Source organism: Saccostrea echinata, unplaced genomic scaffold, assembly GCF_033153115.1.
Source record: "Saccostrea echinata isolate AGI-Se365-2 ecotype Australia unplaced genomic scaffold, CSIRO_AGI_Sech_v1 ptg000053l, whole genome shotgun sequence".
Taxonomy (NCBI): Eukaryota; Metazoa; Mollusca; class Bivalvia; order Ostreida; family Ostreidae; genus Saccostrea; species Saccostrea echinata.
In genome coordinates, this window is record NW_026889802.1 from 489,268 (window position 1) to 512,153 (window position 22,886).

The window sequence follows — 22,886 nt, forward strand, 5'->3', positions numbered from 1 at the left end:
ATCATTTCCAGAATTTAATGACATTTCAGTTATTCATGAAAATAACATTAGGTGGCGAAAAAATACACTCTTTATTTTCTATTTCATGTTGCAAAACATAGGTAATCAGAGATTACAGAGCTCACCTCGACAAATGTTGTCTTTAAGTAAGGCAAAGTCCCAATCTAAACTAATAATCTAGTAGTGTGCATCCCTAGATGCAACATTTATGCAATTTTGGTCCGATAGGGCTTCCAGTTACTTGGGAATGGACTTAATATCTAACTTTAGACTAGTTACTCAGAAAATGTTGTCAAATTCAGCATCTGAAGCAAGTTTGAGAGTATTCATCCCTTGATACATCATCCTTGCACGTTTGGTTCAGATAGGCCCGATAGTTTCTTGGTAATGGACCTGCTCCAAAAATTTCTGCCTGGTCACTCATATGGAAAATGTAGGTCAAATCCAGCATCTGAAGCAACTCTGGTAGTGTGCATCCCTTGATGCATCTTCTATGCAAGTTTGGTTCAGGTAGGCCTTAAAGTTTTTTGGACATGGACCTGCTCCAAAAACTTTGAAAACTTTTATCCTGCTCCAAAACATAAACCTGGTCATTTTTTAGCTGAAATTGCAGCATTTGAAACCTTGACTGGTACAGTAAAACTCAGTTATAGCGAAGTTCTAGGGACCTGTGAATTTACTTTGTTATATCCACAATTCATTATATCAATATAATGAATTTGTTAAAGTACTTAATGAATTTGCAATATGCATCTTTTCCTTCAAGTATGACTACCAAATATGTTCTGGGAGGTATTAAATACAAAAATTTTACTTGGGGTACTAAATATTTCTGAGGAATAAAATTTTAAATCTAAATACTTATAAAAAGTAATGTCAGTTTAATATTTTGAAGTTTAAGATATTGAAAATTTGTTATAAAAGATGTAATTTTCATTATTTTTAACCTCTACGGGACAGAAAATCAGTTTGTTATATCCTTAAATTCTTTATATCAGAGTTCGCTATAACCATAAAATTTTCCTAGGATTTATTAAGAATTTCGCTGGGAATTCAAAAATACTCTATATCTGTGAATTCGCTATATCCGTGTTCGTACTAATCGAGTTTTACTGTATAATAAAACATACTAGAAGCATCTTTCACGCATCCCAGATTAATATAGGGCATAGAAGTACTTGAAATCTGCTCCAAAAACTTTAACCTGGGGCACTGATGCTAAGGGTATTACAAAAGCTCCCCTAAAGTTTCTTGAGGTGAGCTAAAAAGGCAAATTCTTGAATATACCTTTCGGTGTATTGTGAAAACATTAAGAAAAAAATCTTAATGCAGTTAATTCATATTATGTGTAATTAAATAGAAAAAAATAAATAAAGCAAAAAATATATCAAAGCATTTAAATACATGTATATTCATTTTTCCAAGATGTTGAATTAAACAGTGTGCATTTTGGACACAACAAATTTTAAGGCCACAGAAAATAATTTTTTTGATTCCCAACCTAAGGTGTTTGGATATTCTTTTTATACAATGCTCAAAATTTTAACATACTTTTTGTTATTTTAATTAAATTTTTATTCCAGGAGATGAGAATCTAAAGATTAATTCTACCTGACCTAAAGTACAGTGTATTTAATTTAACTGGTTCCTATGAGCTTGTTTTCATAGGCTATGGTTTAATCAGTACTGCTGCCCTCATAAAAGAAGTTAATCTAAGTCTACAACTACAGCAAAATTATAGGTCTGCTTTGTAGTCTCATTTATAGAGGAGTAACTTCACATATACTTCATGTATGACAAATAAGTTAGAATTCCAGGTCAGGGAGTATTGGCTTTATAGTCAATTGATTCGGATTTCTGTAATTTGGAACTTCCAGCTTGATTGGCCTGTTCATCCTTCATGACTTCATCAGCCATACAATGTTCATATTGCATTTCCAGACTGTCAGACTGCTGAACGGCCGGGCTGTCTGGTTCACTGTCTGTATTCTCGAGAGTTCCGTCAAACACTCGCGGTATGTACTGAAACAGGTTCATTGATTTCTTTGTCTTTTTTGACTCGGCAATCTTCTTACCATATTGTTCAATCAGTGTCATGATATTTCCTAAAAGACATATTTTGCCATGAAAACAGCATACTTTACTAAAGAAAAAGAGATAGGTCAGAGTCAATATTGATTTTTTATTAATTTTCACTTTAAGCAGTAATAACATTTACATTCATTCCAAACTTACTTCTGAACAACAAAAAAAAAAAGAAGAAAAAACAACAACAAAAAACAAAAAAAGAAGAAAAGCTGTCCTAACTGAACCTTTATCTCAACTAAAGCACATTAAACAGGGCAGGTAAAACTGCATGTCAGAATTTAATAATATTTTCAATAAATTTACATACCACATCAAACAACCTAATCTACATGTATTTCAAGTGTTATTTCTGTCATTAATACTTCATTGTCTCTTAACATTTTCCTGAGGAAATATGACAGGTACCCCTTGTTTAAAATGAACTATAGTCTTATTTTATGCTCAGTGTGTACACCTCAATATGATACATTTTTCTCAAAGTTCTGAAAACATTTTTCGTTTAGTGTTTAGAGCTTCCTTGAAGTTATGCCACTCCCTCTATTTATGAACAAACTGTGTCCAGTACAAGTTTCTACTATCCCATATCACAAGGGTTTCTGCCTGTAGAAAAACTACACTTCTAAGCCTGTCACTTTATTCAAATGACAATTACCCTTAAGGTCATAATCAAATTTGTGTCAAAATTAAGCTCCTACTACATGTATCGCTGCATTACAAATTAAATGATACAGAGAAGAATTTTACACTTTTCAACCCCCCAACCTTCACCTTCGATACCTTGCTTCCTAGTTACCACATGGTACAAATTCATGAGCAACCTTCAAGTTAAGAATAATCTCAGCTTCTACTGTATCAGCACTCTACTGACAAGTTATATGACTTGCTCTGGTGTTTCACACTTTTTTTTATTCCTGTGATGTTGACCTTGTCCATGTGACCTTGGTTTCCATTCAGGACAAATCTTCACATGATAAACATTCTTTATGACTTTTGGAGTCTCTGCAATTTTTTTAATTTTCTAAGTTATTTCACAGACAAGAATTTTAAGCTCCTGATCCATGTTACATTGACCTTGTCCTAATGTCCTTGAGTCAGTGTTACGATAAACTTCAAGGTCATTAACAACCTGTGTCAAGAATGAACTAGTGATGTTTCTCCATTAAAAAATAAGCTGGGACAGACATAAAGAGAGAAGAACAAACGGACAAAGTGATTCCTATATATCACTTGTTTGCTGAAGGAGCAGACAATCATTACTCATTCTAAGATATCTAATAAAAGCTAAAATTAATTGATAAATTATAGTTACCAATTGCTAGAATGTTGGTTTTTGTGAGGTATGTATGTATATCATGCAATTCATCTCGTAACAACTTGTCATCAAATGTGTAATAGCAAACTTCTCTCTTGGCCATGGTAGCAGCCATCAATTGAATCAGGGCTACAGAAGGCAAATGAAAATATCACTGTGGTCAAATTTATCATAAAACCAGATATACTAAACCAGAAAATATCATTGTGGTCAAATTTATCGTTCATGAAACTGGATGTATTAAACCACAAAATATCATTGGGATCAAATTTATCTTTCATGAAACCAGATATACCAAATCAGAAAATACCAGTGTCATGATATTTATCATTCACAGCACTAGATATACTAAACCAGAAGATATCTATCATTAAAAGTGCTGGATATACTAAACCAGAGATTTCCAAAAAAATTTAAAAATTCTCGACCTTTTAGTCTTTTGTCTCCCCCAAAAGCTCCACACCCCCAGTTTCCTGTGCAGACTGCAGGAAGGGGGACACGGAGACTGGGTGCATGAAATCCACTATATGCCTACAAGTATACACACAAGACATAACAGTACTGTAGTGAAAAGATATGTAGCTGATCATTAGAATTGATTTTAATTATCAATACTGACTTTATTGAGTTCTCTGATGACTGAGCCAATCTTGAATTGGTGACTGTGTTCTCTGATTATCAAGGCATCTATAGCTACAACATCAGTGCACAATCGTCCCCAGTCATCCCTAAAATATCAGTGTGATATAAATATAAATACATTTGTTAATTTTATTTAATAATGTTTAAAATTATTAGAAAATCACAGACAATTAAATGAGTTTTAGACGGAATACGTTAACATGTCTACGAGATGTTAGAACAACAGAATTTAAATCTTCAATACCTAACTGTTTTATCCACAAAATCACTGGACCATTTAAATTTTCCCGCATATCCTGTATAGTTACTGAATCTTTCACAACCTGCAATTCAATGATGAAGAACATTCAAGGATGAAAATGCAAATTGCAAATTAAAAATGAATTTTTGGATAATTTTTTTTTAAATAAATTATTTATTCAATGAAAATTATTTGGGCTATGCTGCCTATTAAAAATTCACTTGTATCAGTGTGCAGGCATTTCTATCATGAACATGTTTTTCTCTTATTTTCTTTTATCACTCCATAATCCATATCTCTTACCCATCATCAGAATACTTTCATTTTTTTCCAGACATTCTGTAAAAAGTCGTGTTACGATCATCTCTGGACATATAAGGAATCGGATCTCCTCCTGTACCGCCCCCATACCTAGCACTCCTCCCCCCATGTACTTGTTGGCAAAGTCAACCTAAAGAAAAAGAATCAGATCAAATAAATGTGAAAAACTGGCAAATACATCTTGAAATTGATTAAGCCAAGAAAAAAACTTCACGTTTTATATCTGCTTCTTCTGCAAATAATCTTGCCAATTAATCATACAATGAATTTATTTTGACAGGCTATAACTCTGTAAAAATTGGACAGAATTATAATATTAAATTTGAAATCAATATGCCAAGTTCCAAGTGGTTAAGTTCTTCTATAATCACAAAGCATGATCTAGTAAAGCCTAAAAAAATTACTTCTCCAAAAGAAGTTGTAAGGCCCCTATGTCTGTAAATATTGGGCAAAAATCCTTGAGACCTAATCTTGCTCTGTATTTCATCATAATTAAATCAAATGATACATTTCAAGTTCCTACCTGAAAGCATGACAAACATCCAGTAAAACTTAATTGTTCAAAGATGGAACAGCCAGATAGATGCAGAGAGAGCCATACCATGATCCATCTGACTAAAAACACTGCCATCCAAATAATGGCACAAGTTTAACAATGAAGTTAAAGTATCAAAATGTCATGGATATGTGAAATACTGTGTAACTAGAAACCTGAGTATGCACATGAACTCAGCTTCACATCCAGAAATGTTCTAAATTATTTTGATTTACTTAAGAGGAGAGGTCAACATAACTGTTATAATGAGGGGATTTTGTCTGTCTGGGAGGACTTGCGTTATTTGTACTGGGGGCAGGGGGTGAGTCTTTGGTTGCTGTCTTATTAGTTTTGAAATCATTAATTACATGTCTTCTCCACACACCTGTAAGAGTCCATCTCCATCGTCTTCAATGGTTCCCTCTGCTGACACATGGATGTCAGTTAGTTTTGTCTCCAGACTTTGCCATTTTGGGAAATGTTCCACACACTGTCGCTTGAAGGTCACTACTCCTGTCGGCACTAAGGAAAACAAAGAAATAAAAATGGACAGCTGCTTAATATACAGTAAAACAGGCTTATAGTACTAATAATGAAATGAAGCTTACAGCAAAGTTATTTTTATTCCCTTGCCTCTAAAATATATTGTGATCTTAACAGATATAAAGAATTACGTTTATAACGAAGCAAATTCGTCCATCCTTGGCACTTCATTATAAGCGTGTTTTACTGTATATACATGTACAAGTAAATGTAATTGTATGTCATTGTATTAACTATGAGAAGAAAATCAACATCTGAATGCTAGGTCTACTCACTCTTTGTGGTTACTCTTTTAAAGTAATGGAAGATACACTTCAACTTCTCTAATTTTAATGTTTGGTAATGAGGATTTCCATCGTACAAACTGAAAGAAAAGAACATTTTAATTAAGTGAAGCTGAACAAACAGGTCTATATTCAAAATACAATGTATATGTACATTCAAAATATGGTTGATATACTGTTAAAGTGTTTAAAGGATTTACAGATGTATAATATTGCTTATTTTTTTTCCTTTATCACTTTTAATTCAGGTGTCTGAATTCATGCAATTATCAAGTATGTCTTCAACATATATATGCATGTAATATCTTTAAAACATATCAGTTATTCAGTTTTTTGAATCCTCAGATTTATTGAGAGCAGGAATAAAGAAATAAATAAAATGATCATCAAAAAAAATTATTTTCTCCTATACAGTACAGTATGTATTATTAATTCTTACAATCTGACAATTCTATTTTAAGATGAACTTTGTTCTACAGCTGCAAAACATTATCCTATATTTTATCATATCATATCATATCAGAATTACTTCTTTCCATCATAATAGTATTTCACATACTAATCTGGAAATAAAGCATTTGAAGACAAAATGGAAAAGCAAGCATCCCTAGACACTTCAACCTGCAAAATTGGTCTCGGCAGGTTCACAGTTACTTATCAATGCTCCAAAGAATAAACTTGCTTACTCATCCAGAAAATATAGTGGAAGCACGTGATTCATGAAAGTACTAAATATCCAAATATACATCATTTTCCAAGTTTGTTCCAAGTTGGACCTATAGTTAATCGGAAATGGACTTGCTTTAACCTTGCAACTCTTTTGGAAAATTCACATCTGATGGAGCATTAGAATCATGAATACCAGCAAGTTTCCCTAGATGAATTGAAAGTTTAGTCTGGATAGAGCTTGAAGTTACTTGGTACACAGACCTACTCGAAAACTTAAACCTGGGAATCAAATACCATTGCCAGGGGAATTGCATATACAGTTCACCTTCATGTCAAGGTGAGTTGAAAATCTCTCTATTTCATACAATACATATACTAAATAAGTACATAAACAGTATATTTTAAACTCTATCAGCTTTAAATAGACTTGTAACTGACAAACCTGCTAAAATTGATTGTTGGATAATTGAAATATTCAGATGATTTTCCACGTGCATTTCTTCTTGGAAAAGTGCAGAAAAATGCATTGGCCAGCAGACATGCAATTTGTTCCTGAGACATGGTAATGCTTTTATTTTTCTCTCTCTTTAGTAAAGGAATGGGCTGAAAAATTCACGTTTATTTACTCATCAAATGATTCAATAAAAAAAAAGCCCCCCCCCCCCCACCTTAAAAACAACAAACCATAGGCTTATGGGCCACAATACCCACCTGTGTCAATTCTGACAATTATCACTGGTTGGGTCTAACAAAATATAATTTATATTTGAGCACCTTACTGTACTTGTAGTCTTTAACTACAGTTAAGCCTAAATAACTGAACACTTGTGTTCCAAAGTGCATCGTCCAGATTAAAGAAGCATTCAGATTTCTGAAACATACATTTTATAATTATACTTTATATATGAAAACCTAAATTCTGTTCCAAACAAATGTTTTCCAGAAATAATGCATCTGAATTATTGGCTCAGGATTACCGAGTCTTGAGTTTAATTCAAAATTTTTAATATACAGGTACATATACATGTATTTAAGCTTTCAAAAAAAGATCATAACCTTTATGTGTTTAAATTACTATGTGGAGCTTTGAGCTGCTTTTCTAATTCAAAAATTATACTTTTGGGGTCATCACTTGAACTTACTTCAACTCGCTATCTATACGCCACAAAGATGGTTGCTTGCTTTTAAGCTGATTTCAAAAAAATATTTTAGAAATTATCTAACAATTTCACTCTTTTAATTCTACAGAGGCAAGGGTCAATAAACTACTATTAACTTAATTTTTGATCTCATGAAACCTGAAATTTTGACCTTTTCAGAATAACCACCATTTTAGTTAAAAATAAAATACAGATATACATTTCCAATACATGTGTTTTTCTTCATCTGACAAAATGCTGTAAATGTATTATATTTAGCGTGTGTGATATTTGGCGGATATTGATTTTTGAACAAGTTAGCGCAGATTTGATTTAGCGCATTTCTTAATGTTCTTTTTATGTATATCTGTACAAGACATTTGGCGATGTATTTGAATTAGCCGCAAGCTTCTTTCTGCCAAAAGTGCTAAAAAGAAAACACAGTCAAATGTAATGCGTTTACAGTACTTGGCATATTATTTTTATTTTAACTTAATTTTTATTTACTTATTAGTTTATTTTACTGATTTTTTTTTTATACTGATAATGATCTACATGCATTATTTGCATCACATTTCATAGAGAACCTAATTCATGATATTGATATGTACGTCTAAGACTGATTTAGGGGTGCCACTACTGACTTACAATGATATTGATACGTACGTCTAAGACTGATTTAGGGGTGCCACTACTGACTTACAATGATATTGATACGTACATCTAAGACTGATTTAGGGGTGCCACTACTGACTTACAATGATATTGATACGTACGTCTAAGACTGATTTAGGGGTGCCACTACTGACTTACAATGATATTGATACGTACGTCTAAGACTGATTTAGGGGTGCCACTACTGACTTACAATGATATTGATACGTACGTCTAAGACTGATTTAGGGGTGCCACTACTGACTTACAATGATATTGATACGTACATCTAAGACTGATTTAGGGGTGCCACTACTGACTTACAATGATATTGATACGTACATCTAAGACTGATTTAGGGGTGCCACTACTGACTTACAATGATATTGATATGTACATCTAAGACTGATTTAGGGGTGCCACTACTAACTTACAATGATATTGATACGTACGTCTAAGACTGATTTAGGGGTGCCACTACTGACTTACAATGATATTGATACGTACGTCTAAGACTGATTTAGGGGTGCCACTACTGACTTACAATGATATTGATATGTACGTCTAAGACTGATTTAGGGGTGCCACTACTGACTTACAATAATATTTCATCAAGATCTGACTCCTATTTTATGAGGTATATAGACATTGTATTGTCTCCTTTAAGAACATACAATGAAGCTGAAAATTAACATAATGAGAAAAGTGAATTGTGCTACACACCTGAGTGATCAGATTTGGTAAGTTAAGAGCCAGCTTTATCATTTTTGGTAAGATGTCTTCAAAAAAGTGTCTCCTTTCTGAATTTTCCATTTCCTGCAATTTTTAAACAGATCCTGTTTATGATGAAATCCATGTCTCTTTAGAGTCTAACATCAAATTAAAATATATCTAAATCATAAACTTCTTTACCAAATAAATTTACAATGTAAAGAAATCTAATTTAATGAAATCAATCAAAATTTCCATACATCTAAACAGAAGTGATACAGCATTTGGAAGTTCTTCTCAGACAGCCTCGTGTTGTATTTACAGATAGATTCCTAAAAGGAAAATAATTCTATTATAATACATGTAAACAGTATGGAAATCAATATATTGGATTTTCATTCTGACATCAAGTAAAGAATATCATTAATTTGGATAAAATTCTGATACCAAAGGATATAAAACAACTGTATACAAAAATCAAGATTTTCATTTCACCTCATCAAAAATACAAATTATTGATCTGTATTTATTTTAGGCTTTATATTCAAAAGTTAGCAACAATAGATAAACAAAGAGTTGGAATTCTGATAACATTCAATAATCAACCCATGAATCAGATCATAATTAAGAAATGAAATTAATAGCTACTTAAGTTACATTGTATAGCTTGGGTTGGGGCAGTTTATGCTTTAGTTATTACTAACCAGCTAACCACGAAGGGTTCATAAAAAAGCATAAGCTGTTCCAACTTGGATAACTATAAAATTTATTCTTTATGATTTAATTTTCTATCAACAAGTGTAAAAAATAAAAAAAATCATTTTCTCTTCAAAAATGTCTTCAAATTCTACAAATTTTAATGCAACATCAAGCAGATTTATGATTTTTTTAATGTAATTCATTGTGACATAGCTGGCCACAAAGGTTATGCAAAAGAATTTTTCTATCCAATCAAATGTAATGTTAAGACCAGAACTAAACTAGAGCAAGCTTACAAAATAATAACACCCCCCCCCCCTCCAGTTGCAATTTTTTTTAAAAGCCTCCATTTATACTTTGTAAATGTGACCTTGTACTTGCCAAAAAGACCTTGGGTGAAAAAAAAATACACATTCTCTTGTCATTTAATCTTTAGTGAAATTGACATCCACTATTTCTCCATTAGAAAATTATATATCTGTCATGAAATTTACACTTTTTTATACCAGTGACCTTGAACTTGCAAGAATAATCTGGGTCAAGGTCAGTACACATCCTCCATCATAAGCAATCTCTGTACTAATTATGAGCTTCCAATGATTCTCCATTGCTAAGTTATAGTCTGGACAAGAATTTTTATATACTTTTTCTGCCAGTGATCTTGAACTTGCCAGAAAGACTTTTGGTCAAAGTCATGACACACCCTAAAGTCAAATGTTTCTTTAGCATGACCTTCCAATGATTCTCTATTGCTAAGTTATTTTGCCAAGGGAAGAATGTTAAACTTCTCTCTGTCAGTGACCTTAAACTTGGCAGAATGACCTTGGGTCAAGATCATGAAACACCCTCGGATCATACGCAATCTCTGTACTAAGTATGAGCTTCCAATAATTCTCCATTGCTAAGTTATAGTCTGGACAAGAATTTTAAGAAACTTTTTTCTGCCAGTGACCTTTGATTTCCCAGAATGACCTTGGGTCAAGGACAGGACACATTCTCGAGCCATAAGCAATCTCTGTACTAAGTATGAGCTTCCAATGATTCTCCATTACAAAGTTATAGGCCGAACAAGATTGCACACAAAGACCAATGGATGGACAGATGAACAAGGTGATTCCTAAATACCCCCTCCCCCCTCCAAAAAAAACTTCATTTGTGGGAGGGGATGGGGGGAGGCATTTATTTGTAAGTTACTGCCCCAATAAGTAATCCTGCAGGTTCACTAAATGTAAGACTTGAATTGGCAACAGAATGAGTGTCAATACATTTTCTGGTTGTATAATGGCAAAAAAAAAATACAGTATTATTCTCCAAAACAAGAGGCCCAGGGGCCACATCGCTCACCTGAGCACTTTGGCTAGGAAAAAGTAGAAATCACTTTAGTATTGAAAGGTTTAAATATAAAAGGGGAAATGATTTAAACACTTGAATCTACACTTCCTAAGGATGCTTTTTGAATTAATATGACACATAATGGCTTTGCTGTTCTTAAGATGAAATTTTTTATCGATATATCCTTTACATTCCTTTGTATAACTATGATCCCCCTGTTATATCCCCTCTGTTCTCCGAGGGGAGGGGGGTCATGATTTGAACAAATTTAAATCTACATTACTTAAGGATGCTTTAATATTATTATGACCAATCATCGCTTTGTTGGCCCTTCATTTTAACTATTTAAACTCCCCTTCACCCAAGGATGCTTTGTACCAACTTTGGTCAAAATCGGCCCAGTGGTTCTTGAGAAGAAGTTGAAAATGTGAAAAGTTTACAGACAGACAGACAGACGGATGACGGACAACAGGTGATCAGAAAAGCTCATTTGAGCTTTCAGCTCAGGTGAGCTAACAAACTTGAATCTACATTACCTGAGGATGCTTCCATATAAATATGACCAATTATGGGTTTGCTGTTCTGTTGAGAAGAAGATTTTTAAAGATTTTCCTTATGTATTCCTATGTAAAACTTTGATCGCCCACTGTGGCCCCACCCTATCCCCAGGGGTCATGATTTGAACAAATTTGAATCTACACTACCTGAGGATGCTTTCATATAAATATGACCAATCATGGCTTTGCTGTTCTTGAGAAGAAAATTTTTAAAGATTTTCCCTCTGTATTAATATGTAAAACTTTGATCGCCCACTGTGGCCCCACCCTACCCCCGGGGGTCATGATTTGAACAATTTAAATCTACACTACCTGAGGATGCTTTCATATAAATATGACCAATCATGGCTTTGCTGTTCTTGAAAAGAAGATTTTTAAAGATTTTTTTATTTATTTATACATAATTTTATTCACATGAAGTGAATGGGATTAGGCAGCAGGCATAGCCTATTTCAGCCCTCTCCCTAAAGATTTTTTTATGTATTCCTATGTAAAATTTTGATCACCCATTGTGGCCCCACCCTACCCCCGGGGGTCATGATTTGAACAAATTAAATCTACACTACCTGAGGATGCTTTCATATAAATATGACCAATCATGGCTTTACTGTTCTTGAAAAGAAGATTTTTAAAGATTTTTTTTATGTATTCCTATGTAAAATTTTGATCACCCATTGTGGCCCCATCCTACCCCCGGGGGTCATGATTTGAACAAATTTAAATCTACACTACCTGAGGATGCTAACATATAAATATGACCAATCATGGCTTTGCTGTTCTTGAGAAGAAAATTTTTAAAGATTTTCCCTCTGTATTAATATGTAAAACTTTGATCGCCCACTGTGGCCCCACCCTACCCCCGGGGGTCATGATTTGAACAATTTAAATCTACACTACCTGAGGATGCTTTCATATAAATATGACCAATCATGGCTTTGCTGTTCTTGAAAAGAAGATTTTTAAAGATTTTTTTTATGTATTCCTATGTAAAATTTTGATCACCCATTGTGGCCCCACCCTACCCCCGGGGGTCATGATTTGAACAAATTAAATCTACACTACCTGAGGATGCTTTCATATAAATATGACCAATCATGGCTTTACTGTTCTTGAAAAGAAGATTTTTAAAGATTTTTTTTATGTATTCCTATGTAAAATTTTGATCACCCATTGTGGCCCCACCCTACTCCCGGGGGTCATGATTTGAACAAATTTAAATCTACACTACCTGAGGATGCTAACATATAAATATGACCAATCATGGCTTTGCTGTTCTTGAAAAGAAGATTTTTAAAGATTTTTTTTATGTATTCCTATGTAAAATTTTGATCACCCACTGTGGCCCCACCCTACCTCCGGGGGTCATGATTTGAACAAATTTAAATCTACACTACCTGAGGATGCTAACATATAAATATGACCAATCATGGCTTTGCTGTTCTTGAGAAGAAGATTTTTAGAGATTTTTCTTATGTATTCCCATGTAAAACTTTGATCCCCCATTGTGGCCCCATCCTACCCCTGGGGGTCATGATTTGAACAAATTTGAATTTACACTACCTCACAATGATTCCACATAAGTTTCATGTTTTCAATCACAGTGGTTCTTGAGAAGAAGATTTTTAAATGATGCCATTAATTTTCCACAAAATCATTATTACCTCCCCTTGGAAGAAGGCGTGGTCCTTCATTTGAACAAACTTGAATCCTCTTTACCCAAGGATACTTTGTGGCAAGTTTTGTTGAAATTGGCCCAGTGGTTCTTGAGAAGAAGATGAAAATGTGAAAAGTTAACAATGACGACAATACCGACATCGATGACGACAGACAATGGACAAATTTCGATCAGAAAAGCTCACTTGAGCCATCGGCTCAGGTGAGCTAAAAACACCTACTGATAATTCCATTGGTCCAGGTATTGGTCTCCTCAAGGCATTCTCTATTATTTCCCACCTCCTTCTTATCTATCAAAGAGAGAAATTTTACTGATATCAATAATTTTAAAAATGAAAATATCTTTTTAAAGAAGTGAGCTGTTTATGTCTCAAAATCTTTTAGTGTTTTCTTATTAAGAAATACCTTATTGTTCCATGGAAATTCACTCTGGTTTGAGCAAGGCATTCGTACATGATAACTGTCCCATTTATCTACATACTGGTCTGGATGTGGTTTTGGTGGGTACTTAGTATTGTAGTTGTACTAAAACAAAGAAAAGTTTAATCCTCTAATTTCTTTTACAAAAATATTAATACTAGGGATGGTAACAGTTAACTTGTTAACCAACTAATCATTCAGAAAGATCGTAACTGGTCATGATTTTCATAACCCGTTTGTCAATTTTTTTGTGTAGTATATGTATTTTTTAAATGATATTATTTAAGAAACTCTTAGATAGGGTGTTTTAAACTGAAATGCTGCAATTGAAAAATTAAATTATTCACAATATGTCGCTGAGCACTGTCAAAGTCAATCCTGATAATTTTATACTCACAATAACCCTAAATATTAATAAAAACTAAGTAACCCCATCATAAAAAATTCTGCCTATTTTTTCAATTTCAATTTATTATTTCAATTGATGCATTAAAAACAAGTAATTTTCTTCTCAGCAATGTTTTACATGGAAATTGATCTCATTCATTACAAAACTTTTCCAGCACCACCACCATATACATCTTGGCTGTATTTTAAGAGGCCACCACCACCATATACGGCTTGGCTATATTTTAAGAGGCCACCACCACCATATACAGCTTGGCTGTATTTTAAGAGGCCACCACCACCATATACAGCTTGGCTGTATTTTAAGAGGCCACCACCACCATATACAGCTTGGCTGTATTTTAAGAGACTGGGACCAAACAATCTTTACACTTCCTCACTTTTTTTTTAACACCCAACAATTAAAAAGAACAGAGTCTTGAGTCAATAAATATGTAGAAGATTACTTCCCCTTCAGTGGTGATTTGACATTAAAGAGTGCAAAATTCCCACAAATTTCAAATTCTTAAAAAGTAAAGAATTCTGAATATCATTGATAATTTGTTTTTTTTTTTAACAAATTGTTTTATAGGAAAGTTCATAATAGGATTATAAAGAAGTCTCGTATGTTCAAACTCGGTCAGAAAAAAATATAACTGGTTACAAAAAATTATAGAATTGCCAATCCTAATTAATACAGATTTGGATGAATGACAACTAAGTAAAAAAGCACCACAAGCTCACTTACAGGGACTTTAAACAAGACTACGTGGTCTGCATGGGTTCTCAGTGCAGGCAGAGGATTCATGCAGTCAGGTTTTCTGTTCAAGCTGGCTAGCGACTTCCCCTAAAACAAACAAAATCTTTCCTTCACAATAAAAAGAGATTCTTATCAGAACTTTGCTTCATATGGACCAACAAGGTTACAACCTCACTGCAAGCAGAAACTGTGGGCTTGAGGGAAATTGTAGAGACCAGAAAACATGGTCAAAGAATCCATACTTAATCACTAAAGCATACATGTAGTCAGTTGAGCTCGTGTTACTGGATTAACAGACATGTGAAAGTTAGTCAATATACCAGGTCTCAACAGCTCTGTGATTAGAATGCTGGTACAGTACGTCCGAGGCCCTAGTTGAAACTTGATTTTTCACCATCTGTTACATTTGGTGCCAATCATAAAAAACCCACTTGTCCTTGGAATATGCTTTCCAGCATTTCCTTAACTTGTTGAATTGAGGACGAATATCACCTTTGATGGTGAATAAGTCACTGGGTTAACAGGTTTATGAAAGTCAGTCAATATATTGGGTCTCTGTAGCTCAGTGGTAAGAGCACTGGCATGGTATACCAGAGGTCCTGGGTTCAATACCCTGTTGAGGTGTGATTTTCACCACCTATTACACTAGATTGATTTTTATGTTCGAAACCTGGTAGGTCTCCTCCAATCACTCATGACCACATCGAAAAAGATGGATTAAATTATCTAATTGTAAGACTAACTGCAGAACTAGTAGTGGTCCACTATATGTGTAAGTATGACCCATATTATAGATATATGTTCACTACTATAAGTCACATGACTTACAATTGAATCTTTACCATTGTTAGTGATCACATTACCATGCACACCTGTGAACATGTTAATTACCAACAGCCAGAGCCTGGCAGTATGATAGGTCTGATAAATAACAATGTAAATTGTGCTCCTAAGTCGTACCTCAGCTAAATCAATGATCCATGAACAAGACAAAGTGTCACTGCAGCTTAAGAATTGAAAAAAATCTGTATATATATTCAAATGTATGTTCCTTGGATCTTAAAAAATGCACTACCATGTTAAAATTTATGGTTTAAAATCCAACAGTTTGTGGATATCTGATATGGAATTGGACACTGACCTTCCATAAACTACTGTCCCTTTTCTGACTCGGTTTGTGGTCAGGTATATCAGGATCTGTCTCATTTGGTTCTGAACTACAAAAGGTGCAAAAAAAAGTCCCATTTTTAGAAAAAAAAATAGTAAAAAAAGAAAAATGTGACATAGTTATAAAGAGCCTAAAATTTAGTATCATGTAAATTAGTATTGACTTAAAAATTCGACACAAAAAGTATAGCTTACACATTACATTTATACAGTATTCTTTAGCATACATATCTACATATTTACATTTCCAAATATTTTTTCTTAATATTCTTTGCAAATTAGAATGCTGTTCATTTTCTCATGAACTACCATGGATGAGCATGAATATCTCAATTGTTACGTCATAATGCCGTACTTGACGTCAAAACTATAGTGAAAACTGTTTTGCTTTAAAAATGACAGTTGAATGGTGAAATTTGTGGTAACTCATCAGAAAAATAATGTAAATATAAGAAATGAATTTAATTTTTGAAGATTCATGAGGTACATGAACTACAACGCTTCACGCCGGCATATTTATCATGAAGTGCTAATGGGCTTCATGAAATATGCCGGCGTGAAGCGTCGTAGTTCACGTCCTCATGAATCTTCAAAAATTAAATTCATTTCTTAAATGTCTACAATCTTTTATGGCATACATATTACCTGTGAACAGTATTCTATCAGTTATAACATACAGTTTAACTTACTCCTATACATATTACCTATATACACTATAGAACTATTCCATCAGTTATAACATACAGAATAACTTACTCACATACATATTACCTGTGTACAGTATTCTATCATTTATAACATACAGTATATTATCTAGTACAGTATTCTATCAGTTATAACATACAGCTTAACTTACTCAAACAGATCTGGGGAGTACTCCTGTGTAGGGTCTCCATCGCTGTAGTCACTGGTCTGGGAGTCTGACCGATTGGTGCCAGGTTTAACTGAGGTTCCTCCTAACACAGAGGTCCCGGCTATTGAGGTGCCTGCATCCAAGGTTCCAGCTTTTGATGTTGCCGCTATTGAGGTGCCTGCATCCAAGGTTCCAGCTTTTGATGCTGCCGTAACTGGTGTGCTTAGGGGGCCAACAGGAGTCTGGGCTTTCTTGATACTACTTAAATGATCTAAAAATACATTTATTTATGGCAAGGTATGATAATATGATGACAAAAATAAACACATGTATCAAGAGGGCACATTATATGTCCATCAGAAAATTGGGTCATCCTGAAGATATCGGATTATTGTTTATCAACTTGATAAACATGATTTCAAATGATTTAAATTTGTAAAATCACATATTTTAAAATGAGGTGATTGGATTCTTTTAGACTAACACATTCAAAAACTTGGTGTACCTAAAGTATTGCACAGACCAAAGCATCTGTATAGGCAACTTTGGTTTAGACACCACAAGAGATAAACTAAGTATAAATCACAGCTTAACCTTGACTTTTCTTATACACAGACAGTTAAAAAAGACAAAGGAATATTGTGATTCCAGTACACTCTCCCCAACAACTTTACTGTAGAGGGAATAATAAAGACATTTCCATTTTAAGTAATAGTGAAAGACAATCTTGATGGAAGTTGGGGTCCTTTATCATTACATATATTATCCTTAAAAGGCCAAGTTGAGTCAGTCGTGTGATTTCAAAGAGAAATATGAAGAATTTCAACAAAAGGCCAAAAGTACTAAGATTTTAATGGTCCAGTTCATTTCAGGTGGTACTTTGAAAAGTTTGAGTCAAGTGTGCAGAATCCATAAAAGCTGATATTTACACACAAGCATACATGTCTCCTTTAGTCATGCTAAAACTGGTTTGCTTAAATCTATTAATCATATTAGTATCACAAAGAAAGAACATATTCTCAATAAAAATAGTAACATGACTAAAAATAAGATAAAAAGATCTTAAATTTCTATTATACATAATTATGTATTATGAAACCTTCTCAATATTTAACCTGTGTCACTATTACTGAATCCAGTAGAACTTTTATCAGACAAGGTGGCCTTGTTTTTCCCAGACTCTGAGGTGACAGATCTGAAATTATAGTAATGTATATGTGAATTAACCAGAAGTCTCTGATGAGACTGTATCTCTACTGGTTTATACTTAACTAACAAAGGTAGGGTAAGGTAGCACTTAGACTTGAAACTATAGCAACAGCAATAAATAAAGTAATGAATCTTTAGTTTAGTCTCTTTCTAAGTCGAGTTTAATTGAAATTGGACAAAAATGTAGTAGGAGTAGCGTTTTGAAGGAATTTCATCAATATTTCTATTTTAGTAATCATGACAACACTGTTCATCAAAATCAAAAACCAATAAAGAGAATTATGTACTTAAGTGTAGTCTACTTGTGTACCAAGTTATACTGAAATTGAACTTGAACTATAGGAGAAATAGCAGGAAATAGTAGTAGAACAGAAATTTCTATTTTTAGTAACCATGGCAACATTGTTTATCAAAATCAAAACCAATAGACAGAATTATGTATCTTAATAGTGTAGTCTACTTATGAACCAAGTTATTTAATATTGGACCAAAACTTAAGGAGGAGTAGCAATATGAAAAAAATGTTTACAGACAGACATACAGATGACAGACACCTTACTTTTGCATAATTTCTTCAGGTCTCTCACTGGTAGAGCTAAAACAAGGGAAAAAAATTCCAAAAAACAATTTTAAAAAAATTTCTATCAAAATTCTGTTGATGGAATACTTACTGGGATGTACTGTGAGTTTGAGCAGGTGGCTTCTTATCCTCCATGTTTGTACCTGTCTCTTTTTTACCTTTAAATAAAAACCAACTCAAAAAATAAGCAACCTGCCCTAATAACCATCCAAACATTTTGTCATCTGGTGAAGTGAATACAAGAGTCTATTATTTATAGGAAACAGATGAAGTGTTAAAATTTTGTAAAAATTAACTTTCCAAATATAGCATCTATAATTATCTTAGCATTTACTTCCTTGAAGCAGACATGTGTGCATGATATTTAAACTTTGCCTGTATGTCAAAATAAAAAAAAAATGAAGTTGATGAGGCCAACAAGACACAATCCCCATAGGCTGGGGAAATAAACAAAAAACATGGAAGAACAAGGCATGGAAAATGCCCATAATTTAATTCAATTTTTAACTGAGTGTTTATTGCAATGTTTTTATCCTTATCGCCACATAAAATGTCCCAAACAAGACTTTTCTATGTAAAAATCATTCTACAGTAAAAAGGAAGATGATTAGCTGTTGTGGAAGGATTGGGCCCAAATGATTAAAATTCCTAATCAGTTTCCATCAGTACAACAAGCACTTTCACCACTAAGCAAAGGAACTAAGAAGTATTTGCATAGAAATGTTGTTTGTGATATGACTTAACTTAAAATTATTTTATAGTTTAACTAAACTTTGTTTCCATAAAAGATACAAATGGTTTGTTATAAAATTTAATTTTTAATGTATAGTGATTACTGTAGATTCCTAAATATACGCGAGGAATAAATTATCATGTAAATACGCGAGAAGCACCACTTGCGAAATAAAATTACTCACTTTTATTTTTATGGTGCTTTAATGTATGTAAAATCTCTAGATAAATCACCGATTCGCGAATTATTGTTCCTGCGATTTGACGCCCTTGGGTCATCTCACGATATTAAGTACTCGCGTAAAATAAGGAATTTACAGTAGTCAGGGCTCAACATTAATGTTTGTCCCATTGTCTATGACCAGTTTCTTTTGTGATCTGAAAAGTGAATCGCTCGACACACCTGTCCGATTGGACAGTGACTCTTTCCCCTTTATCAAATACTGTAAATATGATTTTTAATTTTTTTTTTTACATAATTCATTAATCACTGTCATTGATTTAAAATTGCAAAAATTGCAATCCTCAGGGTTCAGTTTCATTTCAGGGGATATTGTTAACTGGTAAGGGTGATCAAGACTATAGGTTACAGATAGTGTAACTGTATTTCACGTCATTATGTTTTTAATTTTATGATTTACAAATCTCTATCAGTTAATATTATCTATAACTACTTCACTTTTGAAAATAAAGTTCTACAAATTTATTTATATCTGTTCAGAGTTGGACAAGTTAGCAATGAATTCAGACAATTAATATTCGTTGACAACTTGTCAATTGGCCAAGTGGATATTTTAGTTAATGTTGAGCCCTGATAGTGGGTCCTCACTCCAGGATTTTGTTTTAATGAGTGAAAAGTCTACAGTGTCACTCATATTTAGAAGACTATGGAGCAATGACTCACTTATGTTGACATTTCGTGGTACAGTACATGAAAATGGCTATTTCCTTAGTGAAAACTGTTTCATTTTTCAAAGAATATTTTCAAGAAATTGCAAATATTTAAAATAGTAAATTCAATGTCTGTGAATTAAAAACCACTGTGTAATGTACCAGCACAGGAAATCGTGAAATTTTAAACATGTGAAATTAAAGACTTTTACAGTACTTGTACATGTACTTTCAATACTAAGAAAGTGTACTGTATGCTGTACATATTTTAAATTTACAATCATGCTCTCATTTCCCAAGAATTACTGATACAAAATTCGATTTACAAGTGATAAAAATTTTGAACCTTGATTCCCTTTCATTTATTCTGCAGAATTACCATGTATATTTCATATGGATTCAATATTTTCATGGACTTTGTGGGTACCCATTTCTCCAAGGTTTACAACCTCAATGAATGCTAAACGTGAGATATATGTCAATTTTTTTTTTTTTTTAATTTTTACTTGATCACATTTCATCAAGTAATACTGCAATTACTTCAGTGCTCTTCAGACCACACATCTATCATTTACTTTTGAAAGTGACAAAATCATCAAAATTGGCTGAAATTTTTTTAGTGGTTTTAATTGAAAAGGATTGGGAAAAAAGTAAAAATTTACAAAAAATGGAAAACAAATGTTGATCCGAAAATTTAACAGTTGAGAAAAAAATTGTAGAATTCACTGTTTGTAATGAAAGAGAAATGTAATGTACATCACAGTACATGTATTTGAGTTCATCTATATCTACTGAAAGATGGTAAAATTAAATAATGCTCTCATCTTTCAATCTAAATGATCATTCTAGGGTACCTTTTTCTTTTCTGCGGAAAAAATCTAAGATGGTTTTTCTTTTCTTCTGAGGTGGTTCACTCATATCAAACAGTTCTGTGAAATAAAAAAAATTATTACGCACCAATTCAACTAAGAGAATGATTTATCTTGATATTTTTAGTAAGAAGGAACTTTGTGTTGTACTTCCACACCTTGTTAGAAAAAAATAGTGTTGAACTAAAAAAAATTTAGAAATAAATTTATTCTGTTAGTAAAAGAAAGTACCACAAGGAGAGCTTTTATACAGTACTGTTATATAAAAAAAATGTTTCTACAATAAAACATCAAGTTTAGGGCCTTGATAGTCACTTGAGTTTCAACAGTATTTTCACATTTCTCTAAGACATAAATTTTTGAATGGTACATGTATAATGAAACAAGTTCCTCATCTTCTTTTGACACAATTTTTTTTACCCATGTAAAAGTTTCAAAATTTTCTTGTCACTGTAATTAATGATTCTCTGTTACTGATACTAAAAATATAACCCTAATAAAATTTTTGTTTTCCATCCAGTGATCCTGACCACAGGACCCTTGATCATTCCTGAAAAATGCATGGTCAAAATGTGTAAATATAGAGATCTCATGTGCAACTCTATAAACATTTTCAAAGAAGCTTTAAAATTGTTAACATCTTTATCTTGGGACAAAACCCTAAATCATTGTGTCATGAATTTTCTATTTCCAAAGGAAGGTACACAAGAGCTAGAACAACTGGGCTTCTTGCTTACTATAATCATACAAATTGTTTGCCTGTCAGATATCAGGTGCCTTGAGTAAAGGAGAAAATTAACTATAATTCATTCAAATATATATGACTAACAGTCCATGTGACCCTGGCACGTAAACGCTGGAACCAGAGAAGTTGAATTTCCACATTCTAGCACAGGGCTTTTCTCTCTGTATAATTATTCACCCAGTTTGCATGCTTCATGATCAAGAGAAGAGACTTCACTAATTTCGAAGATTTCAGCTTCATCCTCATTGACCTTAAGTGGCAAGAACCATAAAATCAATACATTTGCTTCAGATTTACACATTTGAATTTTCTAATTGTCAAGATTTTTTTTTATTTGAAGTCTGTATCTACTCCATTTAAGGGATCTAAAGTGATTTTAAATTTCAATGTTTTATCACTTTCAGTGACTTTGATATTGTGTACAAGACCATTTTCACCACGTGCTGTTTTTGCCCTTTCACACTTGAAAACAAATTTACCTAATCTCAGCGAGATTCGTAGGGACTAAAAATTTTGATCTGGTCAGCTGCTGGTAGGGACACCAGACCAAAATTTTTAGTCCCTAGGAATCTCTCTGAGATTAAAATTTACCCTGTTTTAAATTCACCCAAACACATATTAAATCATGAAAAAAAAACAAAAACTAATGGGTTCTGATGTGTGAGTATTAGAATTTACAACCTTTGAATCTGTGGAACAAACAGCATTCGCTCGCGTTAAGGATTCCAGCACAATTACCAAATTGGCCACCATAACAAAAATCACGTGATTTCGAGATATAGAACTTAATAAATTGCTTGATCATATAGCCGTACCCACCAAGAGAACTCGCAATTTACAGAGGCATCCTTAAAAAGAAGATGCACACTTGC

At 33.2% G+C, this 22,886-nt stretch overlaps 1 protein-coding gene across 1 annotated transcript; it reads right to left on the bottom strand.

Moving 5' to 3' along the window:
• Nucleotides 1-22,873, bottom strand: LOC133204494 (poly(ADP-ribose) glycohydrolase-like). The gene is made up of 20 exons (XM_061340238.1): nt 22,696-22,873; nt 21,255-21,329; nt 18,869-18,935; nt 18,104-18,183; nt 16,992-17,259; nt 16,110-16,185; nt 14,957-15,055; nt 13,807-13,926; nt 13,623-13,691; nt 9,400-9,471; nt 9,152-9,244; nt 7,078-7,238; nt 5,958-6,046; nt 5,525-5,661; nt 4,587-4,734; nt 4,287-4,365; nt 4,020-4,128; nt 3,829-3,931; nt 3,398-3,529; nt 1-2,105 (listed from the first exon to the last, which is right to left on the bottom strand). The coding sequence occupies exons 1-20, from the start codon at nt 22,817-22,819 to the stop codon at nt 1,819-1,821; spliced, it is 2,388 nt and encodes a 795-aa protein (XP_061196222.1). The 5' UTR covers nt 22,820-22,873; the 3' UTR covers nt 1-1,818.
• Nucleotides 22,874-22,886: the final 13 nt, after the last annotated feature.